Source organism: Oncorhynchus mykiss, chromosome 12 (genome assembly GCF_013265735.2).
Source record: "Oncorhynchus mykiss isolate Arlee chromosome 12, USDA_OmykA_1.1, whole genome shotgun sequence".
NCBI lineage: Eukaryota > Metazoa > Chordata > Actinopteri > Salmoniformes > Salmonidae > Oncorhynchus > Oncorhynchus mykiss.
Genome location: NC_048576.1, coordinates 8,397,337 through 8,414,828, shown reverse-complemented (window position 1 = coordinate 8,414,828; position 17,492 = coordinate 8,397,337). Strand labels below are relative to the sequence as shown.

The following is a 17,492-nucleotide window of genomic DNA, read 5'->3' as shown; positions in this document are numbered from 1 at the left end:
AATTTTTATCAAGTATGGGTGTTGCCTTAACTCAAGTGTTTATGATGGTAAGGATAGGGATTGGAGTTACAATGGCATCCAGGTCTTTGCAAGATGGTCAAAAATAATTCAACAGGAAACATCCTATTTACTTTGTGAATTCCAGTCTTTGAAAAAATGTTGTACTTCATAACCTTTCTACTTTTTTTTCCTTCTCTTCCTCTCGGAGGAGGAAAAATATCAGTCATTCAAAGAAAGGAATTTTGCAGTGCAGCTCTAACATTCCTTTGTATATTTTTAAGATGTTAGTTCAGTGTAACTCAACCTCCTGAGTTTTTTGCTTTGTAGGAAAGGAGAATTACTCCATTTCTGTGAAGGCCCATTTCTCTCTGTCACACCTTTTCAAACAAGAGTTTTCAAACAAAAATCGTTTTTTTTTTGTTGTTTTTTTGCCAACTTGATCGTCCTAAACAACATTTCTTTATATCTGAAAGGTATTGGCGGCGACCAAGCCTCTACTTTTTTATTTCCGCCAACCAACCTAGTCATGATTGCGGTAAAGTTCTGCCTATGGCTTAGTATGAAATGTAGCTGTAATGCAGAGGCTCTTAGGTTCTTGATGGTTGCTAGGCGGCAGCAGTTAACCATCCTCCTGGCGTTTCTAAACTTTGGCTAGCTAAGCTCATGCGCAGAAACACGTCATCGGGTGTAACGATCATCTCATGCCGAACTGCAGATGTGCCAACTAAAGGCACGCCTTAGTTTTAATTTTCGTCAATAAAAATGTACTTTCACGAAGTTGGAGTAATAATGGGACTTAATAATAATAATGAATTTCCCAAAACATTCTTTCCTACTGACCCCCATTGTAAAACAGGCAACTTCCTTGTTGATACATTTTTGCGGTGTTTCCTCTGAAAAAATGTGTGTGCATTTCGGAGTAAAATGTACTTTTAAAAAGTCACTAGAACTGAGCTTCTCAGTCCTTCTATATAAAAAATGATCCGGGGGAGGACACCGGACCCCCAAAACAAGGAGGGGAAGGACTTCTCCTTAAACCCCCCCCCTGTTTTCGGGGTCCCTCCCCCAGATATTTTTTTATTTAGGACTTTCTACTCCAAAATGAATTACATTTAAAAATAATAATTTCCACCTCCCAGAAATCAGCCTAATAATATATTGGTAAAATTATGTTATCAATGTATACACTTCAACATATTGGCTATAAATAAATAGGCTGAGGCATGGGGTTGCGGATCTGCATTTACCCTACTGGGTTAATTATTAGTTAGATCCCAGATGTGATCATTTTAACTACTTTGCATCCTATTGATTTTAATTTTATGCCCTAAAAAATGCATAAAGTGAGAATAATGTGGGCCTACCTGTTAGGGTAACTTGGGGTAACATGCCACCTGCCTGTACTTCTCACTTCTCGTCACTATTTTTCCTCCCAACTCTTTCCCTGGTTGCCACTACTCTAAAAAATTTAATCGGTCTCATCGCAATTTAAGTCAGTCCCTCAAAAATAAGAGTTTTGGTGGCGTATTACTCTACAATTGACCTGTCACATTTAGCCCCTCTCTCCCCTATCCATTTGACCCGTGTCACATTTAGCCCCTCTCTCCCCTATGCACTTGACCTGTGTCACATTTAGCCCCTCTCTCCCCTATGCACTTGACCCGTGTCACATTTAGCCCCTCTCTCCCCTATGCACTTGACCCATGTCACATTTAGCCCCTCTCTCCCCTATGCACTTGACCCGTGTCACATTTAGCCCCTCTCTCCCCTATGCACTTGACCCGTGCCACATTTAGCCCCTCTCTCCCCTATGCACTTGACCTGTGTCATATTTAGCCCCTCTCTCCCCTATGCAATTGACCCGTGTCACATTTAGCCCCTCTCCCCTATGCACTCATGATGAATTGCTGAGTTGTAATGTGATTTTAACCATGATGCTACTAAAAACGGAGTTTAAAATAGTGCAGTTAGTGCATATTTAGGAATTGACAAATAAATAAAGTAGGAATGGAATGCTGGGAATTAACAAAGGGCATTTTAAAAGGGCTGTTTTCCTGCGATCGCAATAATTTGTTGTTCATTAACTGCTTGTCAGAATGCAGGTTTCCCTCCCTGTGGCACTCGTTACTTGAATGCTCCTCAAGAGTAATGTTTCTCTCTGAGGACACAACGAGCGGACTAGGTAAATAGGTTGCAGTATTGTACCATGGGGGTTATCTGACTTTTCTCTATACATTACTCATTTTGTTGTCAGAGGAAAAGTAAATGTGGACTGTTCTAGCATCTTCAAACTGCGCCAGGACAGAAATGTTCAATTTTTTTTGGCATGGCGGCAATAATTTTGCCTTGGCTCAGTGCTACAGTTGAATGAGTGCAGTGGAAACACTGACTTTTTAAAAAAAATCTATATATTATTGACGGGTGTTTTATTTTCATAACGCTCTTAATCCATAACCATAGTAAATCATCATACCTGCAGGTATGAAAAAGTCTCAGCTAAAGCAACTGAAGTCCCTAACCATTGAGATTCATGATGATGTGCTGTGTTACTGTTTTTATTGAATGAAGACTCTCCGGGTCCCCTCTAATCCCATGATGTCTCCCTCCAGACCCCTCTGCCCTGGGCTTCATCATCTCTCCCTGGTCCCTGTTGTTGATGCCCTCAGGGAGCATCTCCTTCACAGACGAGAACGTGACGCAGCAGGACCTGAGGGCCTTCACAGCTCCAGAGGTCCTGGAGGGAGTCACTCTCTCCTCTCTGTCAGATATAGAGAAGGTATTTATGATACTGTATATTATTATGTTAGAAGGTGCAGTGGTCAAACAGGAAAATCAATTGTTTTCCACCATTTTTTAAATTTTTCCCAGAGTGTATTTCAGAAACATTTAAAATAAGAAGTGTTTTGTGTAGGCTTAACCTGGCGTGACTTTTTGATAACCGTGCAAATCTCTCTGACAAAGTTGACCTCTTATGGATGGTTATATTTTACTCTCGTATTTGTAAATGCTAATGAGCATCAAAGTAGACATGTAAAACTTTCCTGTCTCTCTGCCTCTCGCTCTCTGCCTCTGTCGTTTCTCTTCGCTCTCTCTCTCTCTCGTTCTCATAGAGAAGATACTGTATTGTTGCAGTAGCAACACATCTATTAGTGGGGTTGTTGCTTTGTGTGTGTGTATATAAAAAAAAAACAATGTCAGTCAAAAGCATAACAGAGCGTGCTAGGGTTGGGGTCAATTCCATTTCACTTTAATTCCTGAATTGACCCCAACATGCCTCCTATCTCTGGCCAAGAATCACACACCTCAACACACAGGGCTGTACACAATCAATAGTGACTCCACTGTAACTGCATTAGGCATTAGGCTTAGGTTAGGCTACAATAAGGTTTCGATTCTCATTTATAATAGAAATACATTTGAATGAGATATATATGTATATATATGTATATGTATATGTATATGTATATGTATATGTATATGTATATGTATATGTATATGTATATATATATATATATATATATATATATATATATATATATATATGTATGTGTATATATATATATGTGTATATGTATGTGTGTATGTGTATGTGTATGTGTATATATATGTATATATATGTATATATATATGTATATATATATATATATATATATATATATATATATATATATATATATATATATATATATATATATATATATATATATATATATATATATATATATATATATATATGTATGTGTGTATATATGTGTATATATGTGTGTATATGTATATATATATATATATATATATGTGTATGTGTATATGTATATGTATATATATATATATATATATATATGTGTATGTGTATATATATGTGTATATGTATATATATGTGTATGTGTATATATATGTATATATATGTGTATGTGTATATATATGTGTATATATATGTATGTGTGTGTGTGTGTGTATGTATATATTACAACGTCCTGTGCTTTTCTCTTTTAATTGCACTATAAATGCCATGCTCTGTATAATTACAGAGAGGACATGGCAATTGTGAGGGGTTTGCGAATCACATTCATAACTCAAGAAACTGTAGTTTTACTCTTTAAGCTTGTGGCGAACTCTGACTGTTCCTAAGACGTTCAAGGCTATGATGTTGCGTTCTTTGGCGATCCTCTAGTTATTCTTTCCTTCACCAAGCCTAACTCTGAGGGGAAGCTAATCCTCTGCTCTGAGGGAGCTTTCCTGCAGAATTGTATGGAATGGAAAAGGTTTGGATCTCGTCGCTTTGTTTCAGAACAGAACAAAGGGTCAGAATATTGTTGTACTAGTCAGACGAGAGCTAGTCCTCTACCTTGTTTTTTTTTTTTTTCAACTACAGCTGCTACCTTTTTTGTGTCTAAAATGATTGGAACCACTTATCCTGTTTTTTTTTAATTAATTTTCCACAGATGCACATGTACTCTCTTGGAATGACCTTGTTTTGGGGAGCTGACTATGAGGTTCCACAGAGTCAGGTACAGCTGCAACATTCATAATCCATAGATGATATATTCACAAGTTGGAAACGGATCAGCAATCATGTTTTTCTATTTGCAGAAATTATGTTTTATGTATACTTCTCTTCCCGTGTATGTGTTCGTTAACCCCTCTCTGACGTCTGTCTGTCTCAGCCCATGAAGCTGGGTGAGCACCTGAACAGTATTCTCCTCAACATGTGTGACGACACCACCCTGAGCCGTATGTCTGTTCTCACCGTAATGGACGCCTGCAGCACACACATCAGAAATTCTAGCTGCGAACCCTCCTTCACACACATCAGAAAGCTGGTCCGACTGGTGTTGGGCAGCCTCTCCCAGGTAAACAACTACAACACATCACTGTTAGCTAGTGTTGGAACATTTTATAATGGACCTGTGGGTTTAATACCCCTTATTCTTAACAAAATACAGTAGGCTTGGGCGGTATCCAGATTTTCATACCATTCTTACGGTATTACCTGGATTGCACTCAAGGGGGTGCAAAAAAATACAAACAAATTCCTTCCTGTTGGCAGTCTTACCAGAATGCTAACAAAATTAGCAAAAGTAATAGCGAAATCAGATGGGACGCCGTTAGCTAAATGCTAACGAACATAAACTAATTGCAAGGACAGGCAGATTTGGTCTCTGCGTTGTGTATTCATCTTCAAAGAATTCTTATACATGCTTTTCTGAAGGAGGAGCAGCATGTGTACGCGGAGCGGAGGAGAACGGAGGAACAAAATGGCAAACATTTAGTTGTGAATTGCATATGTGTAACTTCTTCACCTCGTGTGCTGCACCACAGAGACTCTCCGATAGATATAGAACTCTATGGATTCACCAGCTCCCTCTGTCTACCTGCTGTTTACTAACTAACACGTGACTGTCTTTTTATGACACCTCAGACATACTATTAGATGTCCCCTCCAGCTCCTTGTGATAACCTCAACCATTGTCCTTTTTGTGTTTCTTGCTTTCCTTTATTCTCACTCTCTCATTTTCTTGCGCTCTCTTGCCCTTTTGTTCTCTCTCTCTCTCTCGCTCCCTCTTTTTCTGTCTTTCTCCATATCTCCATTAGTTGGATGGCCTGCTGTCCCAGAGTGATAGGGAGTCTATTCCGGAGAGGAGCAAGGAGATTCGGGAGAGGCTTCGGGGCAAAGGCCTTCCCTCAGGTAACATGATCTTCACAATCTCAACCTCCCAACCTCCTGCATAGAGGTTTTTAGTGACAATAGAGAACCTTACCTTCTATCCCTGTGTGTACACACACACACACACACACACACACACACACTGTGGGGTCTGAAATGATTGACACCCTTGATAAATATAAGCAATTATGACTGTATAAAATAAAGGATTTTGTTGAATACTTTTTCTCAACAAGGTAGGGGTGCAAATTACTGACACCCCTAAAGATTTTTCTAAATAAAGTAGTCCAAGTGTAGTATTTTGTCCATATATTTCCAGCACACAATGCCTAAATCAAGCTTCGGGCTCTACAAACTTGTTGGAATCATTTGCAGTTGTGCCCAGTAGGCATGAATGATTAAAATATTGTATTGTCACTTTGGAGTCTCGTTTATTTTAAATAAGAATAGAATGTTACAACACTTCTACATTAATGTGGATGCTACCATAATAACGGATAATCCTGACTGAATCGTGAATAATGATGAGTGAGAAAGTTACAGATGGTCAAAGATAAAAAAAAAACAACAACATGCTAACCTCGCCTGTTATTGGTAATGGTGAGAGTTTGCATGTCTTTGGCCCTCTGTAACTTTCACTCATCCTTATTCACGGTTCTTTCAGGATTCTCTGTAGTCATGGTAGCATCCACATTTTAATGTAGAAGTGTTTAGAACCATATTCTATTGTTATTTACAATAAAAGTTACTCCAAAATGACACTGTTATTTACCATTCATTTATTTTAGGCAAAAAAAAACTATTCTGAGAGACAAACAGCAAATACATCTATCACATTTGAGTCACAAGGCTTGATATAATCATTGCGTGCTAGGAATATGGGACCAAATACTAAACTTTCGGCAAATCATATCCTTCATTTATAAAAAATATTTATAATTATTTTATGCTGCCATTATTTCTCATCTTCATCAAGGGTGTCAATCATTTAGGACGCCACTACAGGAAGGCGGGCACTGTGCCTTCAGAATGTACTCTCCTTGACTTTCTCCACTTTCCATTTTGTTGTAACATCCTGCATTTAAAATGGATTCAATTGAGATTTTGTGTCACTGGCCTACACACAAATACCCCATAATGTCAGTGTAATTATGTTTTTGGAAATGTTTACAATTTTAATTAAAAATAAAAACCTGAAATGTATTGAGTCTAATTATTCAACCACTTTTTGTTTTGGTAAGCCTAAATAAGTTCAGGAGTAAATGTGCTTAACAAGTTGATTGGACTCACACTGTGTGCAATAATAGTGTTTAACCTTATTTTTGAATGACTACCTCATCTCTGTACCCCACACATATAATTATCTGTAAGGTCCATCTGTTGAGCAGTGAATTTCAAACACAGATTCAACCACAAAGACCAGGGAGGTTTTCCAATGCCTCACAAAGAAGGGCACCTATTGGTAGATGGGTAAAAAAACAAACATTGAATATGCCTTTGAGCATTATGAAGTTATTGATTAGGCTTTGGATGGTGTATCAATACACCCAGTCACTACAAAGATACAGGGATCCTTTCTAACTCAGTTGCCGGAGAGGAAGGAAATCACTCAGGGATTTTCACCATGAGGCCAATGATGACTTTAAAACAGTTCCAGAGTTTAATTAATGACGGTGATAGAAATCTGAGAATGGGTTAGCATTGTAGTTCCTCCACAATACTAACATAAATGACTGAGTGAAAAGAAGGAAGCCTGTACAGAATAAAAATATTCCAGAACATGCATCCAGTTGGTAATAATGCAATAAAGTAAAACTGCAAAAAATGTGTCAAAGAAATTAACTTTGTCATAATACAAATGTATTTATATAGCCCTTCTTACATCAGCTGATATCTCAAAGTGCTGTACAGAAACGCAGCCTAAACCCCAAACAGCAAGCAATGCAGGTGTAGAAGCACAGTAGCTAGGAAAAACTCCCTAGAAAGGCCGAAACCTAGAGAGGAACCATGGTATGAGGGGTGGCCAGTCCTCTTCTGGCTGTGCCGGGTGGAGATTATAACAGAACATGACCAGCATGGTGATAAATGACCCGCATGGTGATAAATGACCAGCAAATGTTCATAAATGACCAGCATGGTCAAATAATAGTAATCACAGTGAACAGGTCAGGGTTCCATAGCTGCAGGCAGAACAGTTGAAACTGGAGCAGCAGCAAGGCCAGGTGGACTGGGGACAACAAGGAGTCATCATGTCAGGTAGTCCTGAGGCATGGTCCTAGGGCTCAGGTCCTCTGGGAGAGAGAGAGAATTAGAGAGCATACTTAAATTCACACAGGACACCGGATAAGACAGGATAAATACTCCAGATATAAGACTGACCCTAGCCCCCTGACACAAACTACTGCAGCATAAATACTGGAGGCTGACACAGGAGGTGTCAGGAGACACTGTGGCCCCATCCGAAGGTACCCCCGGACAGGCAGGATATAACCCCACCCACTTTGTCAAAGCACAGCCCCCACACCAGTAGAGGGATATCTTCAACCACCAACTTACCATCCTGAAACAAGGCTGAGTATAGCCCACAAAGATCTCTTGCCATGGCACAACCCAAGGGGGGTGCCAATCTAGACAGGAAGACCACGTCAGTGACTCAACCTACTCAAGTGACGCACCCCTCCTAGGGACGGCATGGAAGAGCACCAGTAAGCCAAAGCATTATGTTTGGGGCAAATCCAACAACACATCACTCATATTTTCAAGCATGGTGGTGGCTGCATCATGTTATGGGTATGCTTGTCATTGGCAAGGACTAGGGACTAAACGGAATGGAGCTAAGCACAGGCAGAATCAGAGGTTAAACCTGCTTCAGTCTGCTATTCAACAGACACAGGGAGACAAATGCACCTTTCAGCAGGACAATAACCTAAAATTCATGGTCAAAAATACACTGGAGTTGCTTACCAAGATGACGTTGAATGTCCCTGAGTGGCATAGTTAGTTTTGACTTAATTCGTCTTGAAAATCGATGGCAAAACTTGAAAATGGCTGTCTAGCAATGATCAACAACCAACTTGACACAGAGGTTGAAGAATTTAAATATTTGTACAATCCAAAGCTTTTAAACTTACAGAAAGCATTGACGGTTGTGAATACTAATGTAAATTAGATTTATGTAGTTCATTTTCAAATACATTTGCCAAAATTACTAAGAACATGTTTTCACTTTGTCATTGTCTTGTGTGCAGTAGAAGGGTGAGGAAAATGAATAAATGTTAATGTTGTATTCAGGGTGTAACACAACAGTGTGGGGAAAAGTCGAGGAGTGTGAATGCTTTCTGAAGGCACTGTACGTACATACTTACGGTAGGCCTACAGTCGATTCACCTGGCTGAATATAGACTGAGTATATACCTGATTGATGAATATCTGATCTAATGACTTTCTGAGTCATGTCAGTGTTGCTGCTGTTTACTGGGAGGAAGTGATTCACAATTTCAACAGAGACAGACCTTGGTCTGGTTCCAACAGGCTTGGTCTCCTCTAGTTGATGGAAGAAGAAGAAAAATCCCTGGGGGTGTTACAGTAGGCGGGCTGAACATAACCCTGACAATAGAGACCCTGGTAGGCTGGCATAGACAAGTTGGGACAGTGAACTGAACACTAGTTTTAGTTCACGGATCCTTCTTTTAATGGGTGGCGGTGCATTACCAGTGTCCTAATGTTGACTGACTCCCACGCTTCCTGAACCATGGCCAAGAGGGAGGTGCTCAGAAGACAAGTCAGTGGTGAGAGAAAATGAACAGCCTTGAAATGTGCTGGAAGTTAGCTAATCGAATTGGTGTGTATACAATAGAAAGTATCAAGTGTACATGTGTGTTTTTTTTAAGGGTTTGAAGTGTTAATGAAGGTATGAAGATCCAGGGGCTTTTTGTGTTACCCCCTTTTTTAGATTCCACTCCTTCAGTCCTCACGTGTCAGACTTTTTATTGATACTTTAAAGATGCCTACTTCCTTTCAATGAAAAAAAAATGGGAGGGGAGAGGAGAGGAGGCTTATGTAACCATTGCATGGTATTGATTATAGTTCCTAAGCTGGTCTGGGTTCAATACTAATTTAAAATACTTTAGCTGGACTTGATTGAGCACGCCTGGCACAATGGCACCAATGTAAAAGTCTCAAAAGACCAACCTCCTCCCACCTGGCACTACAGGCAGGCTAAAGCAAAAAAGCAGTAGAATAGGATAGAATACAGTATATACATGTAATGCAAAAATATGTAAACATTATTAAAGTGGCTAGTGTTCTGTTGTTTAAGTGGCCAGTGATTTCAATTCTATATAAATTCCACCAGCCTCTGTGCTAGTGATGGCTATTTAACAGTCTGATGGCCTTGAGCTGGTTTTTCAGTCTCTCGGTCCCAGCTTTGATGCACCTGTACTGACCTCGCCTTCTGGATGATAGCGGGGTGAACAGGCAGTGGCTCGGGTGGTTGTTGTCCTTGATGATCTTTATGGCCTTCCTGTGACATTGTGTGCTGTAGGTGTCCTGGAGGGCATGTAATTTGTCCCCCCCGGTGATGCATTTGGCAGACCGCAACAACCTCTGGAGAGCCCTGCGGTTGCGGGCGGTGCAGTTGCCGTACCAGGCAGAGATGCAGCCCGACAGGACGCTCTCAATTGTGCATGTGTAGAAGTTTTAGGTGCCAAGCCAAATTTCTTCACCACACTGCGTTGGTGTACCATTTTCAGTGTCATTGACGCCAAGGAACTTAACTTTCCACCTTCTCCACTGTGGTCCAGTTGATGGGGGGGGGGGGGTGTTGCTCCCTCTGCTGTTTCCTGAAGTCTACGATCAGTTGTTTTTGTTAACGTTAAGTGTGAGGTATTTTCCTGGCACCACACTCCCAGGGCCCTCACCACCTCCCTGTAGGCTGTCTCGTTATTGTTGGTAATCAGGCCTACTACTGTAGTGTTGTCTGCAAACTTGATTGAGTTGGAGGCATGTATGGCCACGTAGTCATGGGTGAACATCACTTTCTTTCTGCAGATGTGACATGTCGGTGGTTAGCGTTGAAGTGACTGTGGAGAAAATGCTGTCATTGCTTTGTTTTTCATGCTGGGCGACGTGATTGTTTTCATTCTGCTTTAGTACCACAGCGCTGACTGTGCAGTGCAGCTTACCCATGCCCACCACCACTAATAGTTCTAGATAAACCTCCTGGAAACAATTCTCTGAATGTTGCAACTAAGAATGAAAGGGCCAAAACAAATGTTCTATTTCCTGTTATTATTTTTTAAATATTTTTTTTCAATCAATCTTGTCCTGGTCTGTCTGTCTCCATAGCAACAGTGTTCCTGGAAAAGTTTCTGTCTGCCCCATAGCGAGTGTTCCTGGAAAAAAATAATTCTGTCTTTGATGTTCTGTTTTACTGTAGAGATGGAGCCATATGCTTTGTAGATTAAAGCAAGGCACTACATGTTTTATAGGCCTGAGTCCCCTCCCCCTCTCTCCAACATTAGCTACGCAGACTCTCGTTCTTCAGGAAGAGGTCCCAGTTTCTCAACTCTTTGTGGTTGTCACAGCATTGGCAAGACAACACAGATCTGACACCAAGCTAGTTATACACTATATACAGTGCCTTCGGAAAGTATTCAGACCCATTTACTTTGTCCACATTTTCCACATTTTATGTTGCAGCCTTATTCTAAAATTTATTAAATACCCCATAATGACAAATCAAAAACATGTTCTTAGAAGTTTTTGCAAATGTATTACAATTTTTTTTTTTTTTACTATAATTTTATAAGTATTCAGACCCTTTACTCAGTACTTTGTTGAAGGACCTTTGGCAGCAATTACAGTTGAGTCTTTTTGGGTATGACGCTACAAGCGTGGCACACCTGTATTTGGGGAGTTTCTCACATTGTTCTCTGCAGATCCTCTCTAGATCTGTCAGGTTGGATGAGGAGCGTCGCTGCACAGCTATTTTCAGGTCTCTCCAGAGATGTTCGATCGGTTTTAAGTCCGGGCTCTGGCGCGGCCACTCAAGGACATTCAGAGTTGTCCCGAAGGCACTCCTGTGTTGTCTTGGCTGTGTGCTTAGGGTCATTGTCCTGTTGGAAGTTGAACCTTTGCTCCAGTCTGAGGTCCTGAGCACTCTGGGGCAGGTTTTTATCTAGGATCTCTCTATACTTTCCTCCGTTCATCTTTCCCTCGATCCTGACTAGGCTCCCAGTCCCTGCCGCTGAATAACATCCCCACAGCATGATGCTGCCACCACCATGCTTCACTGATTTCCTCCGTACGTAATCCTTGGCATTCAGGCCAAATAGTTCAATCTTGGTTTCATCAGACCTGAGAATCTTGTTTCTCATGGTCTGAGAGTCCTTTAGGTGCCTTTTGGCAAACTCCAAGCGGTCTGTCGTGCCTTTTTCTGAGGAGTAGCTTCCATCTGGCCACTCTACCATAAAGGCCTGATTTGGTGGAGTGCTGCAGAGATTGTTGTCCTTCTGGAAGTTTCTCCCATCTCCACAGAGGAACTCTGAAGCTCTGTCAGATTGACCATTGGGTTCTTGGTCACCTCCTTGACCAAGGCTCTTCTCCCCCGATTGCTCAGTTTGGCTGGACGGCCAAACGTGGTTCCAAACTTCTTCCATTTAAGAATGATGGAGGCCGCTGTGTTGTTGGGTATGCTGGTGCCCTTTCCCAGATCTGTGCCTATACACGATCCTGTCTGAGCTCTAAGGACAATTCCTTCAACCTCATGGCTCGGATTTTGTACAGACATGCACTGTCAACTGCGGGACCTTATAGAGGTGTGTGCTTTTCCAAATCATGTCCAATCAATTGAATTTTCCACAGGTGGACCAATGAAGTAGAAACATCTCAAGGATGATTAATGGTGCCTCCCGGGTGGCGCAGTGGTTAAGAGCTGTGCAATCAGAGTCCCTGGGTTCGCGCCCAGGCTCTGTCGTAACCGGCCGCAACCGGGAGGTCCGTGGGGCGACGCACAATTGGCCTAGCGTCGTTAGGGTTGGTCGGTAGGGGTGTCCTTGTCTCATCGCGCACCAGCGACTCCTGTGGCGGGCCGGGTGCAGTGCGCGCTAACCAAGGTGGCCAGGTGCACGGTGTTTCCTCCGTCACATTGGTGCGGCTGGCTTCCGGGTTGGACGTGCGCTGTGTTAAGAAGCAGTGCGGCTTGGTTGGGTTGTGTATCGGAGGACACATGACTTTAAACCTTCGTCTCTCCCGAGCCCATATGGGAGTTGTAGCGATGAGACAAGATAGTAGCTACTACAACAATTGGATACCACGAAAAAGGGGTAAAATTTTTTTTTTTAAATGTTTTAATTAAATAAAGGATCAATGGGCCCAAATGTGAGTTTCTACTGCATGGTATTATGTTTGCAGACATTTATAAAAAACAGTTTTTGCTTTGTTATTATGGGGTATTATGGGGTATTGTGCTATTGTAGAATAAGTCTGTAATGTAACAACATGCATACAATTGAGCACACAGCCATGCAGTCTCCATAGTCTCCATAGACAAACATTGGCAGTACTGAAGAGCTCAGTGACTTTCACCGTGGCACCGTCATAGGATGCCACCTTCCCAACAAGTCAGTTCGTCAAATGTATGTCCTGCTAGAGCTGACCCCGGTCAATTAAATGCAAGTGCTGTTATTGTGAAGTGAAACGTCGAGGAGCGTCAACAGCTCAGCCGTGAAGTGGTAGGCCACACAAGCGCTACGCTGAAGCACAAGGCGCGCAAAAAATCGCCTCTCCACGGTTGCACTCACTACCGAATTCCAAACTGCCTCTGGAAGCAACGTCAGCACAGTAACTGTTAGTCGAGAGCTTCATGAAATGTGTTTCCATGGCCGAGCAGCCGCACACAAGCCTAAGATCACCATGAGCAATGCTAAGCGTCATCTGTAGTGGTGTAACTCTGGAACCGTGAAAACATGTTCTCTGGCGTGATGAATCCTGCTTCACCATCTGGCAGTCCTATGGACAAATAAGACTTAGAATCCACCAATCAGAACGTTATCTGCCCCAGTGCCAAATGTAAAGTTTGGTGGAGGAGGAATAATGTTCTGGGTCTGTTTTTTTCATGGTTCGAACTAGGCCCCTTCGTTCCAGTGAAGGGTAATCTTAACGCTACAGCATACAATGACGTTATAGAATTCTGTGCTTCCAAATTTGTGGCAACAGTTTGGGGAACACCCTTTCCTGTTTCAGCATGACAATGCCCACGTGCCTAAAGCGAGGTCCATACAGAAATGGTTTGTCGAGATCGTTGTGAAAAACTTGACTGGCCTGCACAGAGCCCTGACCTCAACCCCATCAAACACCTTTGGGATGAATTGTAATGCCGACTGCGAGCCAGGCTTAATCGCCCAACATTAAGCTTTTATCTCAACGCCATCAGACTGTTAAACAGCCGTCACTAACATTGAGTGGCTGCTGCCAACATACTGACTCAATCTCTAGCCACTTTAATACTTTTATTAGATCCAATTTTAAATTATCACTAGTCACTTTAAACTATGCCACTTTATATAATGTATACATACACTACCCATCTCAAATGTATATACTGTACTCTAATCCATCTACTGCATCATGCCTATGCCGTTCGGCCATCGCTCATCCATATATATTTTTATGTACATATTATTATTTATTATTATTATTATTATTATTATTCACTCATTTACACTTGTGTGTGTATAAGATAGTTGTGAAATTGTTAGATTACTTCTTAGATATTACTGCATGGTCGGAACTAGAAGCACAAGCATTTCGCTACACTCGCATTAACATCTGCTATCCATGTGTATGTGACAATTTTTTTTATTTCACCTTTTATTTAAGTATATTTACTTCGTGCTTTTTTATTTTTTATTTTTATTTAACCAAGTAGGCCAGTTGAGAACAAGTTCTCATTTACAACTGCGACCTGGCCAAGATAAAGCAAAGCAGTTCGACACCTACAACAACAGAGTTACACATGGAGTAAACAAACATACAATCAATAACACAGTAGAAAAATATATATGCAGCATGTGCAAAGGAGGTAGGATAAGAGAGGTAAGGCAATAAATAGGCCATGGTGGTGAAGTAATTACAATAGAGCAATTAAACACTGGAATGGTAGGATGTGCAGAGGATGAATGTGAATAAATACCAGTATGGGGATGAGGTAGATTGGATGGGCTATTTACAGATGAGCTATGTACAGGTGCAGTGATCTGTGAGCTGCTCTGACAGTTGGTGCTTAAAGCTAGTAAGGGAGGTAAGAGTCTCCAGCTTCAAAGATTTTTGCAGTTCGTTCCACCCATTGGCAGCAGAGAACTGGAAGGAGAGGCGGCCAAAGGAAGAATTGGCTTTGGGGGTGACCAGTGAGATATACCTGCTGGAGCGCGTGCTGTGGGTGGGTGCTGCTATGGTGACCAGTGAGCTTAGATAAGGGGGGACTTTACCTAGCAGGGACTTGTAGATGACCTGGAGCCAGTGGGTTTGGCGACGAGTATGAAGTGAGGGCCAACGAGAGCATACAGGTCGCAGTGGTGGATAGTATATGGGGCTTTGGTGACAAAACAGATGACACTAGACTGCATCCAATTTCTTGAGTAGAGGCTGTTGAGTCGAGGATCGGTAGGATGGCCAGTTTTACGAGGGTATGTTTGGCAGCATGAGTGAAGGATGCTTTGTTGCGAAATAGGAAGCCGATTCTAGATTTATTTTTGGATTGGAGATGCCTAATATTAGTCAGGAAGGAGAGTTTACAGTCTAGTCAGACACCTAGGTATTTGTAGTTGTCCACATATTCTAAGTCAGAACCGTCCAGAGTAGTGATGCTGGACGGGTGGGCAGGTGCGGGCAGCGATTGGTTGAAGAGCATGCATTTAGATTTACTTGCATTTAAGAGCAGTTGGAGGCCATGGAAGGAGAGTTGTATGGCATTGAAGCTCATCTGGAGGTTAGTTAAGTGTCCAAAGAAGGGCCAGAGGTATACAGAATGGTGTCGTCTGCGTAGAGGGGGATCAGAGACTCACCAGCAGCAAGAGCGACATCATTGATGTATACAGAGAAGAGAGTCGGCCTGAGAATTGAACCCTGTGGCACCCCCATAGACTGCCAGAGGTCCGGACAACAGGCCTTACGATTTGACACACTGAACTCTATCAGAGAAGTAGTTGGTGAACCAGGACGAGGCAATCATTTGAGAAACCAAGGCTGTTCAGTCTGCCAATAAGAATGTTGTGATTGACAGAGTCGAAAGCCTTAGCCAGGTCGATGAATACGGCTGCACAGTAATGTCCCTTATCGATGGCGGTTATGATATCGTTTAGGACTTTGAGCGTGGCTGAGGTGCACCCACGACCAGCTCTGAGACCAGATTGCATAGTGGAGAAGGTACGGTGAGATTCGAAATGGTCGGTAATCTGTTTGATAACTTGGCTTTCAAAGACCTTAGAAAGCAGGGTAGAATAGATATAGGTCTGTAGCAGTTTGGGTCTTTGAAAAGGGGGATGACCGCAGCAGCTTTCCAATCTATGGGAATCTCAGACAATACGAAACAGTTTGAAACAGGCTAGTAATAGGGGTCGCAACAATTTCGGCAGATCATTTTAGAAAGACAGGGTCCAGATTGTCTAGCCCAGCTGATTTGTAGGGATCCAGATTTTGCAGCTCTTTCAGAACATCAGCTATCTGGATTTGGGTGAAGGAGAAGTGGGGAGGTTTGGGCGAGTTGCTGTGGGGACTGCTGTTGACCGGGGTAGCCAGGTGGAAAGCATGGCCAGCCGTAGAAAAATGAATAATTGAAATTCCCAATTATTGTGGATTTATCGGTAGTGACAGTGTTTCCTAGCCTCAGTGCAGTGGGCAGCTGGGAGGAGGTGCTCTTATTCTCCATGGACTTCACAGTGTCCCAGAACATTTGAGTACAGGATGCAAATTTCTGTTAGGAAAGCTAAGGCTAGCTTTTTCAAACTGCCTGTGTATATTGGTTCCTAACTTCCCTGAAAAGTTGCATATCACGGGGGCTATTCGATGCTAATGCAGAATGCCACAGGATGTTTTTGTGCTGGTCAAGGGCAGACAGGTCTGGAGTGAACCAAAGGCTATATCTATTCCTGGTTCTACATTTTTTGAATGGAGCATGCTTATTTAAGATGGTGAGGAAGGCACTTTTAAAGAATAACCAGGCATCCTCTACTGACGGGTTGAGGTCAATGTCATTACAGGATACCCCGGCCAGGTCGATTAGAAAGGCCTGTTCGCTGAAGTGTTTTAGGGAGCGTTTGACAGTGATGAGAGGTGGTCGTTTGACCACAGTCCCATTACGGATGCAGGCAATGAGGCAGTGATCGCTGACATCTTGGTTGAAAACAGTTAGTTGGGATGATATCTATGAGGGTGCACGTGTTCACGGATTTGGGGTTGTACCTGGTAGGTTCATAGATAATTTGTGTGAGATTGAGGACATCAAGCTTAGATTGTAGGATGGCCGGGGTGTTAAGCATGTCCCAGTTTAGGTCACCTAGCAGCACGAGCTCAGGAGATAGATGGGGGCAATCAATTCACATATGGTGTCCAGTGCACAGCTGGGAGCAGAGGGTGGTCTATAGCAAGCGGCAACGGTGGGAGACTTGTTTCTGGAAAGGTGATTTTTTTTTTTTAAATAGAAGCTCCAATTGTTTTGGTACAGACTTGGATAGTAAGATGGAACTCTGCAGGCTATCTCTGCAGTAGATTGCAACACTGCCCCCTTTGGCAGTTCTATCTTGGCGGAAAATTGTACAGTTAGGGATGG

General features: G+C 42.1%; 1 protein-coding gene across 3 annotated transcripts in view; it reads left to right on the top strand.

The window, feature by feature from the left end:
• The window catches only part of ptpn13 (protein tyrosine phosphatase non-receptor type 13), a 169,121-nt gene that overhangs the window by 45,843 nt on the left and 105,786 nt on the right, over positions 1-17,492 (top strand). For all 3 annotated transcript variants that reach the window (XM_036936815.1, XM_036936814.1, XM_036936816.1), the window contains exons 3-6: positions 2,610-2,776; positions 4,443-4,508; positions 4,665-4,850; positions 5,593-5,686. In XM_036936815.1, the coding sequence (XP_036792710.1) occupies positions 2,610-2,776; positions 4,443-4,508; positions 4,665-4,850; positions 5,593-5,686 (513 nt within the window). The remainder of the gene's footprint in view (positions 1-2,609; positions 2,777-4,442; positions 4,509-4,664; positions 4,851-5,592; positions 5,687-17,492) is intronic.